The sequence below is a fragment of the Lineus longissimus genome, chromosome 2 (assembly GCF_910592395.1).
Source record: "Lineus longissimus chromosome 2, tnLinLong1.2, whole genome shotgun sequence".
NCBI lineage: Eukaryota > Metazoa > Nemertea > Pilidiophora > Heteronemertea > Lineidae > Lineus > Lineus longissimus.
The window spans coordinates 13825764-13852993 of record NC_088309.1 but is presented as its reverse complement, the minus strand read 5'-3'; the positions used below and the strand labels follow the sequence as shown (position 1 = coordinate 13852993).

At 41.7% G+C, this 27230-nt stretch overlaps 1 protein-coding gene across 2 annotated transcripts in view; it reads right to left on the bottom strand.

The window, feature by feature from the left end:
* Positions 1-27230, bottom strand: part of LOC135482658 (eukaryotic translation initiation factor 4E transporter-like) — a 270349-nt gene that overhangs the window by 14760 nt on the left and 228359 nt on the right. Inside the window, exons 17-18 of one of the 2 annotated variants that reach the window (XM_064762908.1) lie at positions 22100-22429; positions 6411-6665 (exon numbers count right to left, since the gene is read on the bottom strand). In XM_064762908.1, the coding sequence (XP_064618978.1) occupies positions 6411-6665; positions 22100-22429 (585 nt within the window). The remainder of the gene's footprint in view (positions 1-6410; positions 6666-22099; positions 22430-27230) is intronic. The other variant, XM_064762909.1, reaches the window with a different exon arrangement.

Below are 27230 nucleotides of genomic sequence, written 5' to 3'. Positions count from 1 at the left end.
GGAGTGGTGGCTCTTAGAGGCAGCCTCAGACTCTACCTGCCCACAGGAATAAGAGGAGGAGTTACGCGGGGAGGAGGACCCACAAGGGCCGCCGAACTCCGGGGGTGTTGAGACACGGCCTGACGAAATGGTCTGTGGACCAAGAAAAGGAAGAAAAGGACGGCGGGCAGGGGGCGGCCTTAGGAACCGGAGCAATTTCCAAAAGGCGGTCTGGGCACCCGGAGTGCCCGGCAGCGAGTCATAGAACAGAAGCTCAGTGGAGCAGTCCATAAAGCTCCCCACAGAAACTGGGCTAGGACACTGCTCAGCCTCTCAATGAGCAGACCCTGGCACCTAAGCAACCCGTTGGCTGAAACTTGTCCCTGACCTTAAAAAGTCGGTCACAGTCTAAAAGTTTCAAGAATTACATTCAGCGTGTTCAGATAAGTTGATGACATTAATTTGAAGACCACACAGTGTAGGTTTCTCGATATATGACCCACATTTCATACTTTGACCTTGACCTAATCACACCTAAATTGTATATCACCCTGACCTAAATTTTGGCAATAGGAATTGCTAATAGCTATCTACATATCAAATTTAAGGAGTCTAGTCAAAATAATGACGAAGAGTACCACCTTTGGAGAAATTTTAAAGTTTGACTTCTGTGAACCTTGAAAATGAACTCATAAACCTGGGTTATATCTATCATGTAATAATATGATATCCCACAAGTGCTTTGCAAAGGGAAACTTGGAAAAGTGCATTATAAGAACTCAATATTATTATCATTAGTATTATCATTTCATCAGAAGAATCCCACTTAGGAATTTCATGACTCTGGTTATCAGCATTAATGAGATATGGACAAAAATATAGTTTTTTCAAGATGCCGCCTAGAGCAATGAAAGTTGGTCAAATTGCAATGATTTTTGTACGTCAAGTCATGTTTTCATAAGAAATATACAACTTTTAACTTTCTAGACAAAACAGTGAGCAAATGTGCCACGACTACTGAAACACGGACAGCAGACAAGAAATGATGTCATAAGCTCATCCATTTGAGCTAAAAATGACCACAGAGTTTGGTTTCAGAGTGATTTGGAACACATGGAAATGTATTTTTTATCGGCCTGCCAATGGTTTTGCTTTGGATTTTACATTTGGTCCAGGTCATATAAAGCTAGCTGTGATTCTAATTCACTTCCAAATTTTTCAATATTGATTTTTTCAAAAGACTCGCTGGACCAGGTGACTCTTTTTCCATCAGTCTGCTTTAATTCTTCATCTTTTTTTTATTCATATGGCGATGTCATGACTTCTCAGTCATGTAGACGGTCAAAAACAAGTGCAATCCACCTGGTCCACAAGTATGTATGGCATCGTACCCTATTGTACTTGGTTTCTGCTATTGTTTCTGCTAATGCTATTGTTTAGAGTACGACTCGCAGACGGACTGACAGACCGAACCGTGGTTTTGTATCCTAATAATCGTTGTGTTGTAGTTCAGATTTTATCAGTTCATGTATTGATTTTCTTCTGTCCATGCATCACCAGTTAAGTTTGGTTTATTAATCAATCGTCTCACCGGTTTCTATTGTCTCGTGACTGTGATGACCGAGCCCAGTCGCGTCATCACGCAACAGAATGACAGATGACGTTCGCAGGAAAACTACAGGTGAAAATTACGGGTGGCTGATTAAATGAAATGGTCAGGGGCCATTGTGCTCACCGTATAGATATTTGGTGGTTATGAATTCATCCTGGCTAAGAAACATGCTACAGGTATAGTATATAGATCAAACCAAAGTCGGTATGACATGTGATGTATCCTTGCTTCGAGCACCTACCATAAAAAATCACCAAAAATTAGTTACTTATATGCGAGATATTACACTTTTTACATCTTTTAGTTTTGGCCTCCTGGCGGTCAAGTCGAGAATCAGATCAAATCAAATTCGGTGTCAGAGGTAACATGTGAAAGGGAGTCATGTGTACCAAATTTCAAGTTCATAGCTTTAGCGGTTAAGAAATGTGCCATAGTTACACTCAAACGGCCATATAACACCATTTAACCTCTGTGACCATGAAAACTAGAAATATATAACGCAATTGGGGTAAATTGCAAATGTATGCCCCCGCTCTGGTGTGTTCGGTGTGTTAATATGTTCATTGCGCGCGTTATTTAGCCTATAAATATGAAATTGTGGCTATAAGCACACCTCGAGGGTCAGGCCCAAAATCGACAGGGAACCTCCCCTACACAACCTCATCACACCACATAAGTTTCAGGTCAGTCACTCACTTGGTTCTTGAGTTACAGATCAGAATGCGAAAAACCAAGTCGGGCCTGGCAGCCATCTTGGATTTCAGATCGGGCCCAAAATGGATAGGGAACCTCCCCTACACTAGGTAATAACACCACATAAGTTTCAGGTCTGTCATTCACTCGGTTCTTAATTTAGGGGGCGGAATACAAATCACCAAGTCGGGCCTGGCAGCCATCTTGGATTTCAGATCGGGCCCAAAATGGATAGGGAACCTCCCCTACACTAGGTAATAACACCACATAAGTTTCAGGTCTGTCATTCACTCGGTTCTTAATTTACGGGGCGGAATACAAATCACCAAGTCGGGGACCTGGTGGCCATCTTTGATTTCGGGTCTGGCCCAAAATCGATAGGGAACCTCCCCTACCATAGACCATTACACAACAAAAGTTTGAAGACTGTTGGACCTCTGGTTCTCCAGTTAACGAGCGGAATGCCAAAATCTAAGATGGTGGCTGGCGGCCATCTTTGATTTCGGGTCGGGCCCAAAATCGATAGGGAACCTCCCCTACCATAGACCATCACGCCAGAAAAGTTTGACTGTTGGACCTCCGGTTCTCCAGTTAACGAGCGGAATGCGAAAATCTAAGATGGTGGCTGGCGGCCATATTGGATTTTGGAACGCGCCAAAAAACAACAGGGACCCTTTGACACACTAGGCCTACACCCCCTAAAAATTTCAAGTCAGCCGAGCAAGGGGTTCTTGAGTTATAGTCTGGAATTCAGTGCGGCGGACGTGGACGCGGCGGCGGCGGCCGGAAACCACCCAAGTACATAATGCCCCCACTTTAGCGGAGGCATAATTAGGTCAAATCAAAAAAAAAAGTAGGACATGTAATGTATCCTTGCTCAGAGAACCTATCATAAAATGTCATCGAAAACAAAGTCACTAATCGAGATATTGCACTTTTTTAGCTTTTGGCCCCCTGGTGGCCAAGTGGAGAATCAGATCATACCGAAATTCGGTGACCTGGGGGTCCTGTATACAAAGTTTCAAGTTCATAGATCTAGCGGTTAAGAAATGTGCCACTGTTTTTGAAATAGGACACAGACGACAAGGACGGACGCCGGACACAGCGGTGTTGTAAAGACTCCCCAACAGTGAGCCAAAAAAGGCCCTTTTATCTTACCGTTTAAAAAGATAATCCCCAATCTAATCCCCCTGCTGGTATCCATCCAAAACAGCCCATCCAAAATGATAAAAAATAATCCTCTAGTCCAACCAACCTCGTAGTTCCGGCCTCGCCACCCGTCCAAACAAAATGTGAGGACACAACACAAATCAAGGCCCACTCCCATAAAGTTTTGAAAATTAGATGCCCGGAGGTGCAATTTACGGGCATCTAAGGGGAGATTTAGCATTCCGTCTCAATGAATATATCGGCTTTTTTACAGGTTAAAGATTTCAAAATACTTCAAAAAGTGGACTGTCGCCAACTTTCCCTCACAAAGTTTTCCTTTGGAAATGGCACTCAATGTCTTCCTCCAGCCAAGACCAGCAAAACTTGTTCTTTATCTTTGACGATCGTCAAAATTAACCAGCACTTTGAATATCAAAAGATAAGACACATGTTGTGCCATCGCTCTTTGCGCAAATTCCGTACAGTGCGTATGCACAGATAAGTCGTAGCCCGACAGAATTTGCCCAAGCAATTCTGCTCTGCCAAATATTGTCATAGTACGCTCAGTATTCAGTCATGAACTCAAGTGACTCAAGCGAGTAAATAAATGACCAATAAACTCAATAAGCGGGATTACGGGCTCTGTGCATTTTTCTGAGCATGTTGCGACTCCGGCGCTGTGGTAGATGGTCGGCGGGGAATGGAGACTTGGCAGGCTTGAGATCGATGTCGGGGATGGTCTAGACATTGACCCAACCCCATCCCGGATTTGAACGAATCTCAGGACCCAACTATTTAATACAAAAGATGAAATGGCCAGGGCCATTGTGCTCACCTCATGTGGAGGAAAGATGGATGAAGAGTATGGTATTGTGTCATGTAGTGTTAGGTTTGATGTAGGTCCAACCAACTACAATTTACCCAAAATGGCCAATTTACAGTACATTTGACCTCTGTGACCTTGAACAGTAGGTCAAATCAAAAAAGACCTGGGTGACACATTGATTGGTTGTTAGAATTAGATGTACCTCGGGCAAGTAATTAAGGAGTAATAGCATTTTTAAAAATTTTCGATTTGGCCCCCTCCCTGGAGGCCAAACAGCAAATCAGATTGAACCAAACTTCAGTACCTGAGATCACCTGACCAATGGGTACATCTGTACTTAATTTGTGATCAATAGTCATTGCGGTTAAGAAACATGCCATAGTTACGGCCTGACAGCCAATTTACGCCATTTGACCTCTGTGACCTTGAAAAGTAGGTCAAATTTAAAACCTGTGTGACATATACTGTATGGTGGTTATATGTACCCATGATATCAAATTGGTGGCAATCAGGCCAGAAGTTAAGGAATAATCACATTTTTAAGGTTTTTGGATTTTGCCCCCTGGTGGTCAAGTGGTGAATCATATTGGACCGAACTTCGGTCCCTGAGATCACCTGACTAAGGGGTACATGTGTACCAAATTTTGGATCAATAATCATTGCAGTTTAGAAACGTGCCATAGTTACATCGTAACGGCCAATTTACGCCATTTGACCTCTGTGACCTTGAAAAGCACGTCAAATCAAAAACCCGTATGATATGTGATGTATCCTTTCTAGGAGTACCTACCATAAAAGTGTTATTGAAAACGGATCATTAATAGGAGACATATCACACTTTTTATGTTTTCAGTTTTGGCCCCCTGGTGGCCAAGTCATGAACCAGACCACATTGAAATTCAGTGTCAGAGTACCTCTGACCTAGGAGGTCATGTGTACAAAGTTTCAAGTTCATAACACAAGCGGTTAAGAAACATGCCACACAGGATACGGACGACGACGACGACGACGGACAAAGGGCTATCGTATAGACTCCCCTAACGGCCCGCCAAACAGCTGGATTTTTGGCCACAACTGGAAAACTCTCATGCCTGTCGTGACAAGAAACAGGTGTTAAATTGCATATTGATAAATTCCAACTATAGTGATCAGCTCTTCAGTCTCTAACGTCATGATCACCAGTAAAAGCTGATTGGTCAAAGCAGCGGACAGCCGAAAAGTTATCCAAGAAGTCTGCAGATCAAAAGTGCCGGGATCGAGAAACTTTTAACATGGATAAATTGGCGTACATGATTTATAGTGACGAGTCCCTTGATCTGTTCGCAAGATGTTGAAATTTGATACGACAGACTCCATTCTAAAACAGGCGGATTCTAATTAAAATGGGACACAGGTGGTCGACCCGACTCCTGGTGAAAGCAAAAGTGAGCGTGGAGAATAGCGTCGGGAAAGCAGATGCAGATTCTAAATTTTTTTCTTAGGCCACCATTGGTAGGTAGTTGGCGGGTTTAGTTTGCGAGTTAGCTAGCACAGGAATTGCGCGTTGGATTTAATGTTGCTGGGAGCTTTGGATTATTATCTTCTGGGTTGTTAAATGCTGCTACTCATGTAGGAACAGTGTAGGCCAAAATATCCCTGTGTTCTGAATGAAGTAAATGTTCGCCCCACCCACCCGCCATCGCGTCACTGGTGACGCGGCCGTCATCTTTTTCCCGGTGTGTGTTGGTTCGTATCGTGTCGCGAGATCAGTCAATGGTCGTCGGTCAGTACTCTCAATGACCTAGGTCCGTAACGTTGTTTATTTCGGTTGGTGTGCTGCAAAACCTAGGTCATTGCAGCTATAGATTTGAGGTACGAACAGTGCAATACACGAAGTGATTAATGGTTTCGGCTAGGTTCCTATCCAGCCGTAAGGTGCAAAACCACATACATACTTGATGACCTGGCTGTAAGGTGGTGAATTCCTGATGAATGAATGCACCACCTTGGGTGGAAAATGTCGATCCCTGGCACATTAGGATATCTGAAGTGGTAATAAAGTATTCAATGCCTCAATGGGGGGGGGGGGGGGGAGTTACAGCGATTGAGGCATCAAATCTGGGAAATGTTACCTGACAATCAACATTCTGTGTTACCTGACAATCAACTCACCCATCTTTGCTTGTGCTAACATAGGAGGAGGAAACGGTGGCTGTGGAGATAATGACCGACTCAATGCAGCCTGAGGCACACCTAGAGTAGACATGTTGCTAGGAACCAAACCGCGTCCTCCCTGCATCCCCTGGGCCACCATACCAGTGTAGACACCTCGCACTTGTAGTCTGGGGTCAACGCCACGAGCCTGGGCCTGCAGGGCTGCCAATTGGTTAAACTGGTTGATCTGGTTCATTTGGTTCATGGCAGATACTGGTAACAAAAAAAAGATTTGATAACATTCGCACATTGTGGCATCCGAACAGTGACAATTCAGCAAACAACATTGTCTTTGAGTTGACTTAGTTATCCAAGGCTTCTGCTGGCATTTACCATGGTGACAAAAGTAGCATTGCGAGCCAGTATAACCCCTCAGCCCATTGACGTTCAATTACGGTGAGATGATGCTGGGGTTAGTGGACGATGAACAGCATTCATGAGATACAGCTGAAAGTATTTAGTGAGAAAGCACAACTTATTTGGTTGATGAACGAAATAACCATAACACTAACAGGCCATTGTAAAACCCAACATTGAACATTTGAGCATAAATAGTTATAGAGGCATGCTCCAGAACCAGTACTGGGCACTTTTTATATGACTTTTGGTGACCCTGAGAAGAAGATCAAATCAAAAACTCTGGTGTTACTGATGTAGCTCAAAATTTTCCACAGTAAGGATGACATGATTTTAGCTAGCAGCATTCTTGTTATATATAGCCAGATGTGGTTTTTCAAACAGACCAACCAATGTGGCCAATTGAAGCAAAAATCACTATGTACTTAGTTTCAAGACAACATCTCCAGTGTTTACGAAATATGCCACCTTTGACCTATCTATGCTGTTTTGAGCTCTGTGACCTTGAAAAGTAGGTCAAATCGAAAAACCTGTTTCACATGTCATGTATTGTCAGAACATGTACCTTTCATTGAAATTTGGTGATGATTGAACTCTCAGTTAGCAGGATGCAGCACTTCATGTGTTTTCAGTTTTATCTACCTTGTGGCCCAAAAAAATCGAACCGGACTGAACTTTAGTCTCCCAGGTGCCATTACATAGGGGAACATATGCACTAGGAGTTAAAAACCCCAGTTCAGTGTTTCAGTGTTTTCAATTATAGCTAAATTGGTGGGCAAACCAGGAAACGAACAGGTCCGAAATTAAAGCTGCATGCTTTTATAACATATGGCTAACATCCCGAGGAAATCAGGGGTCAATGTTTGCTTCTCCGGCCCTGCACACAAACCCCTGAGACATTCGCCCTCAATTGGTGAAGTAAAAGCATACATCACCTTTAAGTCAGTACCGAGATTAAACTATCAACCTCAGTTCGAGTACCGTAGATATATGATTTGAATGAATGAAAACCACACTCAGATCAGAATCAAGGTTGCAGCGCGCACTGCGAAGGAAACACTGCTCTCTCGTTGTCGGCATGATCGAATGCGAGTCATTCTCAAAAGCAGTGATAACATTTAAGAATAGTGTAGGACTACTATCACTACTATTCACTGGGCTGGAGAATGAATGTGAGTTTGGATATCGTTTTTGAAATTCCTAGACTAAAATGTAAGCGACGCTCTGATTGGGCACACTTACTTCTGCGCTGGCTACTTCACCAAATGAGGGCAAATGTCTGAGGGGTTTGTGTGCAGGGCCGGGAAGCGATCATTAACCCCTGATTTCCCCAGGATGTATGGCTACATAAGTATCAAATTTCAAGTCGATAGCTCTAGTTGTTACCAAATGAGCAACTATCGGCTGATTTACGCTACGAAGTAGGTCAAATCAAAAACCTGCATGATATGAAATATATTGTCGTAACATGTATCTTTGTTAAGATATTGTTTATGATCCAGCCCTTAGTTAGGGCCGAGATATAGCAAGTGTTTTCGATTTTAGCCATCTGGTGGCAAAATTAGGAATCGAATTGGACCGATATTTGGTCTCCCAAGTGAACATATGTCCTAAGTTTCAAGTTGACATCTCCAGCAGTTACAAACCATGCCTTGCTAATGGACAAGGATGACAGCGATGGATAATGGATGCTGTACAAAAAGAAACGCACACCTCTCTGGAGGCAAGCTAAAAATAAAAAACCTGGTAGCATGCAGTCTCATTAGAAGAGAATACAGCAAAAAAATTTTGATTTTGCTGGCAATGTTCACGAGATATATACAGTGGTTGTTCAGAGAATTGCTAGAGCCATCGAAAAAATAGAAAATTATCAAAACTGCTAAAAGGCACAATGACACTATAAGATTCTCATAGATAAAACGCCTAGAATCATTGAATTTATGAGATACAGTCAAAAGCTTTTTCTTAATGCGCCCTGATAGAGTGCTGCATAAGTTGAAAAGTAATTGAAACTGCCCATCAAAATGCACAATTATAGCACTATAATACCTCTTTATACCACTAAGACATGAAATGCCCAGCATCAACTATATGGAGATATGCTTCGGAACCACTTCCAGCCAATTTATGCTACTTGATCGCTGTGACCTTGAAAAATGGGTCAAATCAAGTACAGCACAACCTCTTTATGCAGACACCCATGGGACTAGGTGTTGGTGTCCGTAATGTAGAGGTGTCCTTAATAGAGAAGTTATGCCATTATTGTCCAAAAAGGATATTCATGTGTATGAACACGGGTCGTGAAGCCAGCATATTTCATATTCCATTTAGTTTGTCCAAAAAGTGGATTTATGTGTATGAACACTGGGGTCATGAAGCCTACATATTACATATTCCATTTAATTGTAAATATAAACTACCTTAAATAATTTGATACCATTTATATGCGAACCTGAAATTACTTTATTCGCATTTCTAGTGGAGGTAATATTAATTTGCCAACATTGATATATGCACGTTGTGTTCGCACGCTACATACTACATAGACAGCGTACATCCTTATAGTTGTATAGAAGCATTTGATTGAGCAACCACACATCAAGCTTTATTCTTTGTAATTAGAGCACAAGCACAACTCAATGGACTGCAATTAATGTTACAATATACAGCTTGGCAATGTGATACACAGTGAAGATAATTAAACAATACATTCGGTTTTAATTAGGAGAGCAACGGACATTAAATTCACTGCACCATGTAATTAACTGAACTTACTGTCTAATTATGTTCATCAATTACGCAAACTTCACACCTGTTAGGTCTAATCGACTACCTAAGTGAACACAGGAAGCCATTGTTTGCGTTTACTGTCCGTAATTGCGAGGTAATTGGACCAAAAAGTCACCATGGCCGTGTCCGCAATTCAGAGTAGAGAGGTCTCCGCCCTACAGAGGTTTTGGTTGAAGCAAATGACTGAGAAAAAAAATGTGACTGAACGAACATGTCCTTAATGCAATGGTGTCCGCCTGGCAGAAGTTTCCGCAAGGGGAGGTTCTACTGTATTGGGAATATGTTGCCTCATGTGAAGTTTCAACTGTAATAAGTTCATCATTTCAGCTCGAAGTGTTCGACTCGGCCAAATGCAAGTAAAAAATCATTACTACTGCCAAGGTGCACAATGGCTCAATAAGCCCTTCATACCATCAAAAGAAAAAAATACTAGTATCAAGGGTTACGTAGATGTGCTCCGGAAATGAATACGACTGACAGATGTGAACCACACAGCAAAAAGAAGTCGCATGCCGCAGGGCCTTATACATCCTGGCACCAGTGGTTTTGAATATATTCTGTCTCTCAATATTTCAAACCCCTGGTGAAATCCAGAGCCTTCAGACGGATTGTAGCAGTTGAAACGGGCACCAGGTTTACCTTGGTATATTCCTGAGTGTATTTGAAACGATTAACTCAAGCTCATGTAAACCTAGTTCGAGGCAAAGCTTGGTGACAAATTGACAATAACGCTTTTCCTTATTTCCTAGATTTGTTGCCATTTTAATGGTCATGTGACCAAGACAGCGGCCACCGCTGTTTACATTTTTCTGCTGATTTTGATTGGTCCTTCCATTCACGTAAGGGGCTGGAGAGTGCCAAATGACCTCCTTTGCAGCAGTGCCGCTAAAATCTAATTCCAAAACTTTTCAACACCTTCACAATTCATCTCACATAGCCTTATGTCACAAGTCGTGAGTTATTCAATTAAGCATGCACCTCGAACTATGGCACTTAAAATTAATATTCATCCCGATCTCTGCCAGGAATTTAAGGGGGGACACGGGTCCGGCACTTTGAAAATTTTCAGGTTTGATATCAAAAGTGACATTTTGCCATATTTACGATCTATGTCATCAATTTTGTCATGCCCAATAAAAAGATAACTGAAAATATTCGTCTTATATTGAGAAGCAGAATAGTTTTGTTCATTTTCCAAGACTTGATGCCGAAATCCATGTTTTGTTTACCTTTCCGGCAAGCAAAATATGGCCCATGACAGTGCAAACTGGTGGTTCTCTGCACATCACCAGAAAGCCCTCAATCTCTACTTTTAGAATCCCGTGCTAAATTTGAAGCCATTCGGGGTATCCCCTAAAAAACCATGAGGTGATTTTGGTGTCTTATCACAAAATTACCCAAATTATACATTGTTCGGCATATTCCGAGTGAATTAATTGGCTCCTGAACACCTCCGAAGGAACATGTGGACAGCGGCCAATTAGAAGAAGCAACCTCATTGGCTAAAGGCGTCAACAAATTGAAAACCACCATACTTTGTAAGGTAATGATTTAACTATCATTTGGAACTTTTCTGGGGGAGATTTAGGGCCTTTGAAAAAAACGGTATGCGGCATAGTTCCGGTGGTAAAAATTCAAGATGGCCACTGTATCCTACCAACAGTGGGGGGTAGGCTAGATTTGGCGGTATTTCTGGAATCAGGGATGACCAATAAATACACCTTGCAAGTGCATTCAAATCCATCCTGGTTTAAAAAAAAAAAATTTCGATACATGTCCCCCTTAAAGAGTGAGTAGAATAGAGGCACACTGCTTTTCATTTCTGCAGTCACAGCGAGCATTTAAACGACCCAGGAACTTCTGAGCGGATATCAGGTTGTATATCACTTCTATGGGCCCATTTACGTTTGGCTGGCCATTTCCGCCCAAAAATCCGCTCTGGTCCATGAAGGCCTCCTACTTGGAGTCAAGTTGGTAAATTTTCTTCTTAATCTCTTCCTTTCTTCAGGAGTTGAGGGTACCATTTTTTCAATCCTCTGTCTGGGGAGAGGTCAGCGACTTGTTCGGCTTATAATGAAAGAAGCCCGACGCCCACCTACGCCAGTCTCAAGATTATATCTTCGCAAATGTTATATTCAATTCACTATTGCAGGTCACGGGATGTATATAAACGCACGTGGCCCACACTTCGCATTTCAATACCAAATCGGGATATAGATTTTTGCGGGAATTTCATGCAGAAATTCGATATGTTGGGATGGGTTGCTAAATTCTGGGGTTACTGGAAAAAGCATAATCCTATTTAGCATAAGCATATTTTACATAATCTTCAACCACGGCACAAGAAATGATTCCTAACCCAGTATACACCATTACTACAATACCACTCAGCATGAGAATGAGGTGAAAGGGGCCATAGATTATTTCCTATCCTGGAAGACAGGCATTTAACTACAAACCTACATTATTATTCATGTATCAAATCCAGCTTTTTGACAATTTCCTTTTTGTACAGTCAGTCGACCACGCGCCGTTCTCGGGCAAATTTTCTAACCACGATGACGTCATTTTTTGCTCATTAACATATTGTCACGCGGCAATTTTGAGAACATTTGACACGGTTCGGAAAGTGCTTGGTTTCTATTTTTTCCTGCAAACCACTGCTCAAAGCCGTGTCACACAGATTAAGAATGACCTTAGCTTATTTGTCGAACCAAAAATTGGTAAAGAAAGAGTGTGTTTAATTTTCGCTGGTTCTTCTAAGACGGGGTTGATGACAAAATTTGACCAAATTTTGAGAAAATGGTGACGTAAACAAATTGACCGAAACGAAAGATTATAACGGGCCCAAAGAAATCACTGCTATATCTTATTTCAACTGTCGAAGTGACTCATTACGCGCTAAATTAGTCAATTTATTATGTGATATATCATTCATACGAATATATAAACTCTTTGACTGTGAATTCGGTGTTTTTGTAAGCTGTCTTTTCCGCTGATTTTCATTTCTGGGTTTGCTGTGTATGTATGCATGTAACATGTGTAATGCACAGTGTATCAAGTGTAGACTTGATTGCTGTGCAAAGTACCTACACACAGTCACAGTAATAGTGTGGATACATGATGAGCAAAATACCTTGAGGGTATTTGAATGTCTCCCTTTTTCATTGGTTACTAACTAGAGTTTACCTGCAGGGCCAGGGACCATGACATAAATTCATTGGCATCGCAATAAATCGAAATATTCTTATTCATTGTATTGCTGTTACTGTAAGACGGTTTACCCACAAGAAAACCTGTAGTGGTGCGGCAAGCCTGACACAGAGTATCGACAAAAAAGTGGTGGAGACAGTCCCAAGGTTGTGTCTATTTCCTGGAGAAACTACCATTAACGAAATAGTCTCATCTCCTTGATTGAACAAGTTTGGAGTCCTGCTGATAAAGACCGTTCTATGGTTGACTATATGTGACCATGGCCAAATCTTTTATTGGTCTCCCTCACTGGTATGTTGGAGACACGAGACAATTGTTGGCTCAATCAGCTATTCAGAGCCAACTTGCAGTGTTAACACATGGAATTCTATTCTGAAGAGCAGGGCTATAGTGTAGGGTCAGTCCACACTACTGCTTTAATTCAAACGACAGGAGCGGCTAAATTTGAATTTCCATGAATTCATGACACTTTGACCATTTGCTTTCTCAGTGAAGACAATTTCAACCTACCAGCAGCTTTTTCTACAGAAATGGTCATAAGACACGCCAGATGTCCTATACTAGATGAACTAGGTCCAGAAGCAACATGTGACTACCTAATATTACAAAATGTGGAGGTCATATACAGTAAATTAGTTGTTAACTTGTGATGTCTCTTCCGTCCAAAGGGTGTGCTTTGGACCCTATCCCTATCTCGTTGCTCAAGAAATGCATTGACTCGCTCTCACCTGTGCTTGTTACAATTATCAATAGGTCTCTTCATGAAGGTCATTTTCCAGCATCGCTGAAATTTGCCTTCGTCAAACCGCTACTGAAATGAAATGGCCAGGGCCATTGTGCTCACCTCATGTGGAGGAAAGATGGATAAAGATCATGGTATTGTGTAATGTAGTGTTAGGTTTGATGTAGGTCCAAGCAATTACAATTTCCCCAAAATGGCCAATTTACAGTACATTCGACCTCTGTGACCTTGAAAAGTAGGTCAAATCAAAGAAGACCCAGGTGACACATTGAACGGTTGTTAGAATTAGATGTACCTATGATATAAAATTGGTGCCAATCGGGCAAGTAATTACTAAGAATACTGGCATTTTGAAGAATTTAGGATTTGGCCCCCTCCCTGGAGGCCAAACGGCAAGTCAGATCGCACCAAACTTCAGTACCTGAGATCACCTGACCAAGGGGTACATGTGTACTTAATTTGTGATCAATAGTCATTGCAGTTAAGAAACGTGCCATAGTTACGGCCTGACGGCCAATTTACGCCATTTGACCTCTGTGACCTTGACAAGAAGGTCAAATTAAAAACCTGTGTGACATATACTGTATGGCGGTTAGATGTACCCATGATATCAAATTGGCAGCAATCGGGCAAGAAGTTAAGGAATAATCACATTTTTAAGGTTTTTGGATTTTGCCCCCTGGTGGTCAAGTGGCGAATCATATTGGACCAAACTTCAGTCCCTGAGATCACCTGACTAAGGGGTAAATGTGTAATAAATTTGGGATCAATAGTCATTGCAGTTTAGAAACGTGCCATCGTTACATCTTAACAGCCAATTTACACCATTTGACCTCTGTGACCTTGAAAAGTAGGTCAAATCAAAAACCCGTATGATATGTGATGTATCCTTGCTAGGAGTACCTACCATAAAAATGTTATGAAAATCACACCACTATTAAATGAGCAATCAAACATTTTAACTTTGGACATTAAATTTGGCCCCCGGGTGGCCAAACTAAGAATTTTTCAAGATGCCCGCCTGGCACCCATATTGGCTATCACATTTGATAAAAAATCAAGGATTTAGTAGAGAGTACATAGATATACATCCAGATCAAATTTGGTTGCAATCCGATCATTAGTTTCGGAGTAATAGTACTGTGTTTATTTTTCAAGATGGCTGCCTGGCAGCCATATTTGATGTCCGAACGGCCGAAATTTTAGGGGTGGAATAGAGAATCCCCAGATACATATCCACACTGGTTTAAAACCTTCTAGCTAAAATAGATAGGAAACATGCTACTGTTCAGTGAATCAGCAAACTTTGACCTCTGTGACCTTAAAAAGGAGGTCAAATCAAAAACCCGGAGGATATATGATGCACCTTTGCTAGAAGTACCTACCATATTTTTTTCAAAATTTCCCGACTACTATTAAGGGAGATATTGCATATTTTCACTTTTAACGTTTGGCCCCCTGGTGGCCAAACCATGAAACGAATTGGACCGAAACTTGGTCTCCAAGGTGTCATTCCATAAGGGTACATGTGTACCAAGTGTCAACTCAATAGCTCTAACAGTTACGAAACGTGCCCTGCTAACGGACGACGGACGACGACGGACGACGGACGACGGACGCCACGGTATGGGATAAGCTCACCTCTGCTAAGAGGTGAGCTAAAAACCATCCCTGGACTACAATGTGATGGTCAATTACAGGCCCGTTTCAAACTTGACTTATTTGTCAAAACTGGTGGAGAGAGTCATCGCCTTGCGTCTGTGGGATCACATGACAGCAAACTACCTGTATGATGTTAATCAATCCGCCTACCGCCAAGGACATAGCACTGAGACTGTACTCCTAAAAGTCACTGACAGTATTCTCTCAGCACTCGACATCGGGAAAGAAATTTTCTCGTCCTTCTGGATTTTTCCGCAGCCTTCGACACCGTGGACCACTCCCTGCTACTGGAGAGAATCCGCAATAGGATCGGCCTTACCAACGCTGCATTTAAGTGGTTCAAATCCTATTTACAAGACAGGACTTTGTCATGTGTGATTGAGGACGCCAGTCCGTGAAGGTTTTAGTCAAGTACGGAGTTCCACAGGGTTCAGTGTTGGCCCTGTTCTTTTCACAATCTACACACTCCCGCTCGGGGACGTCATGCGCTATGCAAATGTCCCTTACCAGCTTTATGCCGATGATAATCAGTTGATCTGTTCGCTGCGGTGACAAAGCTCAGTGCACAGCAATGGTATCCAAAACAGAGGATTGCATAGGCAACATCCAAACCTGGTTGACCGAGAACAAGCTTGCTCTCAATGCGCCCAAAACGGACTTAACAAACTTTGTTTCTACCAGGAGGTGTGGTTCAATTTTGGGAATCACAATATGATGGCATATGGATTGAATGTTCTGAGTGTGTGAAAGACCTAGGCGCGTTGCTTGACAAAAACATGAATATGCAGACGCACATTAAGCTAACATGCAAAGTGGTCTACAGGAGCCTTTACAAAATTGGCCGAATCAGGAAATTTCTCGATCAAACAAGCACCGCGAGGCTAGTCCATGCGTTTGTGACGTTACGGTTGGATACCATTAACGGGCTCCTTTATGGCCTACCCGAAAATACACTCGCACCCTTACAGCGTGTTCAAAACTCCGCAGCGAGGCTTGTCACTCGAACAAGGAAATTCGACCACATTACACCTGTTCTTATAGACTTACACTGGCTTCCCATCAGGTCGCGAATTGAGTATAAGTTTCTACTCACAGTCTATAAGTCAGTAAAAGGATTAGGTCCTGTGTACCTAAAAGAACTTTTAACTGCGACCCCCCAAAGAAGGATCACCAGAGCATCCTCTGGGTTAAATCTGCTAGAAGCAAGAAGGACAAAAACTAGGTACGGTGAACGCTGTTTTTCCAGCTGCGGGCCGTGCCTATGGAATAAACTGCCACCAGACCTCAGGGCAGAGACAACCATTGAACAGTTCAAGAGTCAGTTAAAAACGCTACTTTTCGACAAGTGGAGAGGGGCGCTTAGAGCCTGGTTTAACCGCGGAAAGGCGCGATACAAATGACATTTATTATTATTATTATTATTATTAAGTCTCCCAAGAGGATAGTCTGATGACAGTGTCACAACCTTTTGTTACATAAAAATGGCTGTTCAGTCTCTGGTCTCCTGAGAAGGAAATCTGGGAGGAAGAAAGTTAAAACCACTTTTTTTCTCTTCTCTCTGTCATCAGATCAGATAAATGTTTAGAAAGGGCACAGTGGTGTGCAAGATTCTGTCGCAGTACTCTGTTCATTATGTCATACTTACGCAGAATGTAGGTGTAGCTTGCAACTGGAGGGCCAGATAAAGGGGCCTATCCCTCACATTAGTTTTTACGAGAGACAGTTGGTAGAAGCAGGGGGATCAAATTAGTAGACATTATGCGACTCGTACTCAGAGACAGTCAAGTTAGGGACCTCGGTTCTTGTGACAGCCAGTAGGCTTGAGACTTCCTTTAAGAGTGTTTGAATTTGGCGCCACCCAATTTTACCGCCATTGTTAGCCTTTTGTTTGAGTCTGCGCAATAGGCACTCATATATTGATACAGATGGAACCGGGGCGATTGCCGGATCTGTCTTGGTAATTTGGATAAAGCACGGGATATCAAAGAGGTAATTATATGCCTAAGACTACATTGTTTAGAAGGATGAAAGTCCAGTCTGCAACTGTAAGGCCTGTGGAGATGCTGTATCGGCCCAAATACTGTAGAAGGGCCACTTTGATGAGGGGTTCCTCGACCAACATGGCGTTGTTTACCTTTCTAGTCTTTGGTTTGTTGACTTCGCCACTGGGTTTTGTGGCCTAAATATAATTTGTAAGGGTTCAGAGAAGTCTTAATTATGTATGTTACTATGTACACTATTTAGTTATGTAGGCCTACAAGCCTGTCAGGTGCCTGGGATTCTCTTGTTGGGGGAGAATTTGCACTGTAGCGGCCCGTGGTTTTGCAGGCCTTTTCTAGCTTTCTGTGTATAGTTTAGTGCAATGCTCGTAGATGGCAGCACCTGATGGCTTGGAGGTTTTGTCTTTCAAGAAGCCAGTTTGGCTCTACTCCTATACTGTTATGAAGGTTGATTGTATTTTAGTGTGGAAATTATTGTATCATTTCAGATTCCACGGACATGAATAAAGAAAGGTTGAAAAAGGATAGTGTTCTGTCGGGTCCTTTGATAGTGCCAAACCCAGTGTAATTGCCCCCGGGTCCGTCACAGTTCTTGTTCATATTTAAGCTGGCTCCTGCCTATAGTTTCCCTTAGAATTGATGCTCTTGTCTATCTATATCATTCATTTCATGCAGCTGACTGAACAAATTAACAGCATAATTAACCATTTGTTATATGAGCATTGGTTACATGTATGTTGACTCGACTCGACACTGAGACAGCTACAGGCCTAGACTAGAGGCAAACTAAGAAGAATAAATGGCCAGGGCCATTGTGCTCACCTCATGTGGAGGAAAGATGGATAAAGAGCATGGTATTGTGTCATGTAGTGTTAGGTTTGATGTAGGTCCAAGCAATTACAATTTCCCCAAAATGGCCAATTTACAGTACATTCGACCTCTGTGACCTTGAAAAGTAGGTCAAATCAAAGAAGACCCGGGTGACACATTGAATGGTTGTTAGAATTAGATGTACCTATGATATAAAATTGGTGCCAATCGGGCAAGTCATTACTAGGAATAATGGCATTTTGAAGAATTTAGGATTTGGCCCCCTCCCTGGAGGCCAAACGGCAAATCAGATCGCACCAAACTTCGGTATCTGAGATCACCTGACCAAGGGGTACATGTGTACTTAATTTGTGATCAATAGTCATTGCAGTTAAGAAATGTGCCATAGTTACGGCCTGACGGCGAATTTACGCCATTTGACCTCTGTGACCTTGACAAAAAGGTCAAATTAAAAAACCTGTGGGACATATACTGTATGGTGGTTAGATGTACCCATGATATCAAATTGGCGGCAATCGGGCAAGAAGTTAAGGAATAATCACATTTTTAAGGTTTTTGGATTTTGCCCCCTGGTGGTCAAGTGGTGAATCATATTGGACCAAACTTCGGTCCCTGAGATCACCTGACTAAGGGGTAAATGTGTACCCAATTTGGTATCAATAGTCATTGCAGTTTAGAAACGCCATCGTTACATCCTAACGGCCAATTTACACCATTTGACCTCTGTGACCTTGAAAAGGAGGTCAAATCAAAAACCCGGAGGATATATGATGCACCTTTGCTAGAAGTACCTACCATATTTTTTTCAAAATTTCCCAACTACTATTAAGGGAGATATTGCATATTTTCACTTTTAACGTTTGGCCCCCTGGTGGCCAAACCATGAAACGAATCGGACCGAAACTTGGTCTCCAAGGTGTCATTACATAAGGGTACATGTGTACCAAGTTTCAACTCAATAGCTCTAACAGTTACGAAACGTGCCCTGCTAACGGACGACGGACGACGACGGACGACGACGACGACGACGACGACGGACGACGGACGCCACGGTATGGGATAAGCTCACCTCTGCTAAGAGGTGAGCTAAAAACATGCTTTATATTTCTAAAATATTGTTTTTAGAACTATGGTTCAAGTAAATTTAAATTTGTGTGAATGTCAAATCACCATTTTTTCCATACCATGATGATGTGCACCATACAGTATGAGAGTATCAGCAGTCTCTGGACTCCATATTTTCCGTGTTTCCTCCTATTTCTGTTCAGATACCCCAATTCACACATAATCAACACAAACTTCAGCTTGAACATGCCGCCAATGTTTGATCACGTGACGGCTGAAACTATGTTGAAACTGATGAAATGAACCGAATAAACGGCATCTTCTGCGGGCTCGTACTAGAAATCTACCCGCATGTCCAACTCAAAATGTTGACATTGGATTCATTTAGCTTTTATCTTTGGACGTCGAAAAACTCAATTGCTGACATTACCAAAGGATTCTAAAGGGAAAAGAGATTTGAAGCGTACTTGGCGATACTGGGAAAATGTACCTCGCGCTAGATTACGAATTAATCGATGAATTTAAGACAAGTTTTCGTGAAAAATAAAAAGTGAAATGTTCCTCGATATCACTTTTATACAGCCCTGTTTGTTTACGTCACATGCCTATATCATTTCCTGCGTAAAAATGATACTTTTGGCGGGACTCAAAAATTAAGATTTTTCATGACGCCATTTCCCGCTAGGCGCCGACACTGTAAAAGTGGTAAGAGAAATGCTTTATTTCGTGCTGCGATTGCTCCATGGCTGGCTGACTGTGTAGAGGAGAAATTTGCAAATGAGTTGGGGAGTTTACTGCAGAATAAGCATTGATATTGCTGGATTGCACAAATATTTTTTTGCTCATGTTGCAAAATGTAAATGATGCGACTTTTTTTTCTGCTTAGGCCGCGAATCAGTCAGCTGGCCACACCACTGTCGCAGCGCTATGACGTTACTCATGTCACTTCACAATCTCCCAATCAGAGGCGGTTGATGACACTAGAATGTGATGCCATGCATCTTTTAGGAAAATCAGTAAGCTGCCTTCGCAAAGTTTTTCCCAATATGGTCCAAATCGCCATAACTGAAAATTTATAATACGACACTAAGAAACTTCCGACAGGACTACTAGATATTTGTTGCATCTCATCACTCATGATCTACCTTTCTCAAAGATCTACCATAATTAATCCCCAAGTATGTCGGGCAAACTTTTGAATGAAGTGAGTTAAACACACTTCGTTCCAACCAGATGACTGAATATTTACTGTGGGCATGGAAATAATTCGCACTCCCGATTATGTAAAATCCAGTACTAAAACCTCAATTCAAACAATCGAGGGGAATCCCAAGCGTAAACTTTAACTGAGGAGGCTTAATTCTTCACAAACACACCAGCTGGCAGAACTTGATCGATGGCCCCTGTAGAGACGAAAAATGATGTTTTCTTGCAATTCATTCCGGCAGAGCCATAAGGGAAAAACTGGTTATTGCAGCATTAAGTGGTTAAAGACCTGTTCAGTTCCATTTTGAACTAGTGTTGAGGGTCTTTTGTCAAAATCAAGTAAAAGTTTTTTTATGTTTTTGAACTTGGTAGATATGTGTTTGTGTTTAAGGTAGAAATTGATATTATGAACCTTGCGAGATTAGCTCACCAGAAAGATTTGGTAACAATCAGACAACTATTAAGCAAGTTCTAACACATATCGTATTTTTTGTTTTACCCTGGTGGCCAAGTTGAGAATAAAACTCGACCAATTCTTCAACGCGACACAACTTTGGCTCTCCCTCTATCAGCACACCAAATTTCATGTGAAAAATTGATATCGGTGAGAAGTTGGTAAAAATCGGAAAAATATCAAGCGAGTTCCAACAAATTTTGCGTTATTGCCCCCTGGTGGCCAAGTTGGGAATCAAACTCGGCCAATTTTTTGACGCGACACACCATTGGCCTGCCCTCTATTAATACACTAAATTTCACACCAAAATATTTTGTTGTTGAGAAGTTACAGGGCAGAAGGGAAAACGTGCGTCCGGCATGACATTTTGCCCCCTACTGGTCAGACCAGGAATTGGACCGAAATTATTTTTGGCGGGACTTATCTTCAGATGTCCTTCACTCCTTCCACTATTTTTTTAATTGGATTGCTTGTGTCGTTTAGAAGCTACAGGGTTGAAACAAGCCCAAAGCTGGTGCCACGTACTAATTCCATGTCCCCCTACACAAGCTCCGGGGGACAGTTATCAAATGACAAATATCGTCTCTGAACAACTCCTCTGTAACTGTTCTGTGGAGAGCACAACAACTTTCAGGAATGATAGGTGATATGTTGAAGGAGTGCAATGTGAGGTTGTTTTTTTTAGTTATATAACTTAAGCTCCACTGTTTTAACCTATTTAGTTTGCTTATTATCAGAGCTATCGTCAGGCAATTTTCAGGGAATAGAAGGTTTATCAGATGATTTACAACAACTCTAGGTCCGGGCAAAAGTTTGATATTTTGCATTATTCATGATATAATGAGCACTTTTATCCAGGAAATTATTAAATGACAAATAATTGTTTCTGGACAACTCTTCTGTAACGGCTTGGTGGAGAGCACTGCAAGTTTCAGGGATGATAGGTGATATGTTGGATTTGTGCATGTGGGGTTTGATTTTTTTCCATCATGTAACAAATTTGCATTTGAAAACACTGTGGGGAAGCATCCGAGTTTGCCAGGTGAAATCCGGACAATATTATTCCTAAAACATGGGTATTATTTTACACATCAATATTTTTCAAAGTTTCACAAATTTCTCATTTTGATAAATTGGCAAAAACGTTTATTGTTGCATCGACATTGAATACAAGACATGATTAACAAAATATGCAAGATTGCACTGTTCTGCCTTTGCCCGATTTGAGATGATTCCATTGCCTCAATGACGCTAGAAAAATTTATGTCTATTGCTCAAATAATCAACACTGATAAGAAGATAAACAGAGCATCCTGCAACAACCTACCCCTTGCAGCTGGGTTAGAGCTCATCTGTGCTTGCATCATCTGTTGTACCATTAGGGGATTGGCAGGCGGAACACCAAGGCCCGTTCGCATGTCAGAACTATGGGGCAAGGGTACTCGACCAGCCACTGCAACATTATATGGATTTGAATAATTTGGGACGGTTGTGTTCTGTGTTACACTGCGACTACTCAGTGGTGACTTGGGACACTGGTCCATAGGGTTTTGATCCTTTTGGTCAAGTGATAATTGGCTGCCTGTGATCGGACGTTGGCCTTGCATGTCAGATTGACTAGAATGTGACGGCGGCCGTGTTTGGGAATTCATGATGCCTGCAATAAGGAATTGGATAAAGTTACAAGCAAAGCTGCAACAGGCATCAAGAAGAAACGATAACAAAAACATTCCCAAAAACATGGCTACCCTTTTCACTCACAATTTGAAGACTAGATGTGGCTAACACCAGTGATCTCTCTGCTTGGATTTTGAAGTTGGTCTGAGGGAATGGTTGATATGGAATGAAAAGGTCAGGGGCCATTGTGCTCACTGTATAGATATTTGGTGGTTAGGCATTCATGCTGGTTAAGAAATATACTACATGTATAGCATATAGGTCAAATCAAAATCGGTATGACATGTGATGTATCCTTGCTTGGAGTACCTATCATAAAAATATTATTGGAAACAAGTCACTGATAAACGAGATATTGCACTATTTACATTTTCAGTTTTGGCTCCCTGCTGGCCAAGTCAAGAATCAGATTAAACTGAATTTCGGCGTCGGAGTTTATCAGACATAGGAGAACGTGTGTACCAAGTTTCAAGCCCATAGCTTAAGTGGTTAAGAAACGTGCCATAGTTACACTCAAACGGAAAATATATGACAATTTTATTGATCTCTGTGGGCTGATCTTCAAGCCCTCGCCACTGCCGCCCATCACCACATGTTACATGCCAATCAAAGAGGAAGGACAGATCATATTTCTCACTGACTTTCTATCAGCACTTCAGGGCCTTACTAGTTGGAAACCAGGTGCACTTGCAAGAGAACTACAACAAGATCTGAGCATCCTGCTTCAAACAAACCAGATAATACTCCAATGGATCTCCACACATGTAGGCATACCTGGAAACAAATGAGCTGACACCCTGGCCAAAGAGGGCCGCAATCAGCAGCAAAAGCAAATCAATACCTCTTACAAAGTATCAAAGGCTCTGCTGAAGAACAAGCTAACCAAGATATAGAGAAAGGAAAACAATGGTTACAACCCCCAGACTGACAACATCACCAAGCTAGACAGGAAGCAGCAGGTGACGATCTACCGTCTATGAACAGGGCACTGCCCACTTAGAAAACACCTTTAAAAAAAAAGCTTACGGAAATCTCCTCAGTGTGAATGCGAAAGAACAATGAAGAATAGAGAGGAACACTGGCCAAAGGACACCACCCTGACCACAGAGCCCTGGGGCTCTATGGTGGAACTCTCTAGGACAGCCAACTTCGTAACTAATAACGGACCGACAGTCTAGCGTGCATCTCAAGAATTCCAAATGCATATTGCAAATGCTGTGACTTAGGAGGTAAAATAAAAAACCTGAAAGGTATGTGATGTATCATTGCTTGGAGTATCTACCATAAAAATATCATCGAAAAAACAAGTCACTAATAAGTAAGATATTGCAATTTTTACTTTTTTAAGTTTTCAAGTTTTTTATATATAAGGTAAAATGGAGTAATTGTAGCCCCTTTTTCACCTCTGAATTTGGTTACGCAAGAGATTTCCAGGCAGATTCACTAAAACTGGCCTGCATCTTGTAGTGGCACTTCTTCAAAATTTTTTAGCCTACAAATTTGGACTAAAGTTTAAAATTGCATGTATTTTATGTATGAGAACATTTTTTTCACAAGTTTATGGTCTTTATTGGTAATAAAACTTTCCATATTATTCCAATCTAGGCTGACGATGTGATTTCGCTGGTGTCAAACAGTATTTATTGAACACATTAAGGGATGTTCAACGCAATCACTGACGAACAATTCAAACAATATCGTCACAAATCAGACTGATATTAAACTGGTGTAAAAACACACAGTTCTATTTATCTCCTTATTGGTACATAACACCCTGTGTTAGACAACATCTTGTGATATTCTGAATTAAATGACGGTCCATTAACAACAGTAGTTTTAGGTATGGGTCATGTATCAACTCCTAGCTGGCATCACTTAATGGTAATGCAATGTACCATAAGAAATGCTGCTATCTTGTCAATGGTGTAACTTTAACTAGAGACACCAGTAGCTTTGAAAATATTAAAATTATTATGAAATAAATTTAGATAAACTAATATGAAACCTCAAATGTATCATTGTTGGTATGTAAAGGGTTAACATTGTGTCTAAATCGGATATTTTTATGATGAAATGATATATTTCAGGTATAAGAACAAAGAAACCAAGCATCTTCTTGATTTATTGCAGGATATATTGAGCTTTTTATGGTGGCTACAAATACCCCGAACCAACGAGCTACAAATACCCTGAGGGAACCTTGGTGAGAAAAGCGTCTCTAAAAAATTTAAGTTTGATGATTACATCAAACGCCACATACAACATTCTTTACACTCGATACTGATACTCGATACTCGATACTGATAGCCACCTGAACCAACTTTCAAATATATCAATACTCTGCAAGTATGGAAAATTTATGCCTGCAAAAAGTTCGACCTCAACTTTTTTTGTGCATATGTCTGATTTGTTTACTTCTTATAGACAATGCTCTTACAAAGCATATTGCATAATCCAAAAACTATTTATGTTGTGATAATCAAGAGTCACCTCTTTCATATCCATGCTTGCATTGGCTGAATAATTCCATCGTTACCGGAATATATGAATCAAAAACATTGCCAGGGGCTACAATTAGACCGAGGTTACAAATACCCCATTTTACCTTATATATCTTTATTCAGAAAAATTTTGATGTTATTGATACATATCAGGAGAGTGAGGCATAAAAAGGCAAAACAATGCTGAAATATCTCAAATCAAATTTCAAGTTCACAGCTTTAGCGGTTAAGAAACGTGCTATAGGTACACTCAAACAGGCAATTTACGCTATTTGACCTCTGTGACCTTGAAAATAAGTTCAAATCAAAAACCCATAGAATATGTGATGCATTCTTGCTACCATAAAAATATCATCGAAAACAAGTCACTTATAATAGTCCATGGGCTGAGTAGGCCCACCTTGCAACCCCCCCCCCCCTAAAACTGATGAAAATGCATGCAAGTTGTAGTATTTGATCTATATTTTCATATGTTTTATGTTGCCATGGAAAATGTAGAGACTCAATACCACTCTTGGGGTGTTCTTGTGGGCGTGGTTCCTTTTTTTTTCTGCGGCCAGTCTTGGGGTAGGGGAAATCTAAATTGACATTACTCTTGACTGGTTTATCATAGGAAAGTGTATGACCCATCAAAATGTTTGTCTTGAGCCACTCTAGACTCCACGATAATCAATATGCAAATTAACGCAATATGTAGGACAACAGAGGTCAAAAGGTCATGAACCAGACAGTCTCCCTCCTTGTTTCATCAGTCAGAGGAACAGCCCGCAGATGACAATAAAACATCTATCTGTTCCTGAAAGTGAGGGTGCCTTGACGAAATCAGAGGCGATGAACTTTGCCTGGTGCATTATCAGAATGCTGAGTAGTGCAACAAGTCAGTGTGTCCCAGGATGGGGTGGTTTCATCTCCGAAACTGGGATCCCTCCCACCAACCTGACTAGCATAGACTACAATCCTGTGATAAACCAACTCATTACAGACAACAGCACAGTGCAGGAGTGCCTAAGGATGTCAAAGCAGTGATGAAGTCGGCCAGAGATATGCAATCACAACCTTTGGCTTGGGTGTATGCATGAAGGCATACCCTATACTTTGGAAAAGCCCCGACACATACAAAGACCACATCGTGATGATAGGTTCCTTCCACGCAGTGTGTGCCTACTTGAAGATGGTTGGCAAGAAGATGGATGGTTCAGGATTCTCCGAAATCTTGCTCGAGTCAGGACTGATGTCAAGTGGCTCCCTCAAAGGAGTGATCTCTGGGAAGAACTACAGCAGGGCGATGCACTGCCATAAGAGCATTGCTGAGGCCTTAGAAAGAATGCTCCTTCTCAAGTTTCAACAGCTGGAGGGTGAATTGAACCAGAAACTACCAGAAGAATCGATGTCAAAATTGTCTGAGCTCGTTAGTTCCAGAGACAAGGAAAACTTGGATGAAGCCTTAGGGGATGCAGCATTCCAGACGTACATGAGTGATTACATTGAATTCCGTCTTCAGGTCAGATCAGGAACCCTTGGGAAGACTGCAGCATTTTGGCTATCTTACATGGATCACATCTGGCTTGTGCTATCCCTCCTCATGGCAGTAAAGACAAATGACTTCTATTTGTACGGAGCATGTTTGAACCTGATGGCAAATCTGTTCTTAGTTTTGATGGCCAAAACTACGCTCGATACCTGACATTCTTCTCTGTTTATTTGGCAAACATTGAGGAGACGCATCCAGGTGCCACCGAACTGCTGAAACTTGGGGCCATCAGCGTTGCCAGATCTTACACCCCAGGGAATCAATGCGCAGTTGATAAGACTATTGAGGAAACCTTTATGAAGCACGCCAAGTCCCACGCTGGGGCAGGGGGAAGAGGAGCTGGGACGTCTGGACTACTAGGCAACTATGAGGCATACAAACGTTGGGCAAAAACGGCTCATGAAAGATCGAGGTACCTCGAGGTGATGCTCCAGATGGTGAATATGGGAGGAGAGACAAGCAGAGATAGCAGGCACCGTGATACCAGACCATCCCAAGTTCAGAAAAGCGAGAAGGCCACCAAGAAAATCATTGATGCAGTGGAGAGTTTCCTCAACTCATTTGACATTGAAGAAGATGGACTGGTCTGCCTCCTCTCTGGTGCATCTGTGCCGCCCCACATTGCCGAGGACATCGAGACTGCTGAGGAAAAAGGGAAACGTGCCAAAGATGTGTTCATAAATGACAGGTTGAAAAAGAATCAGGACTTCTTTGCCCCACTTACCAGACAGAAACTGAAGACATTTGCA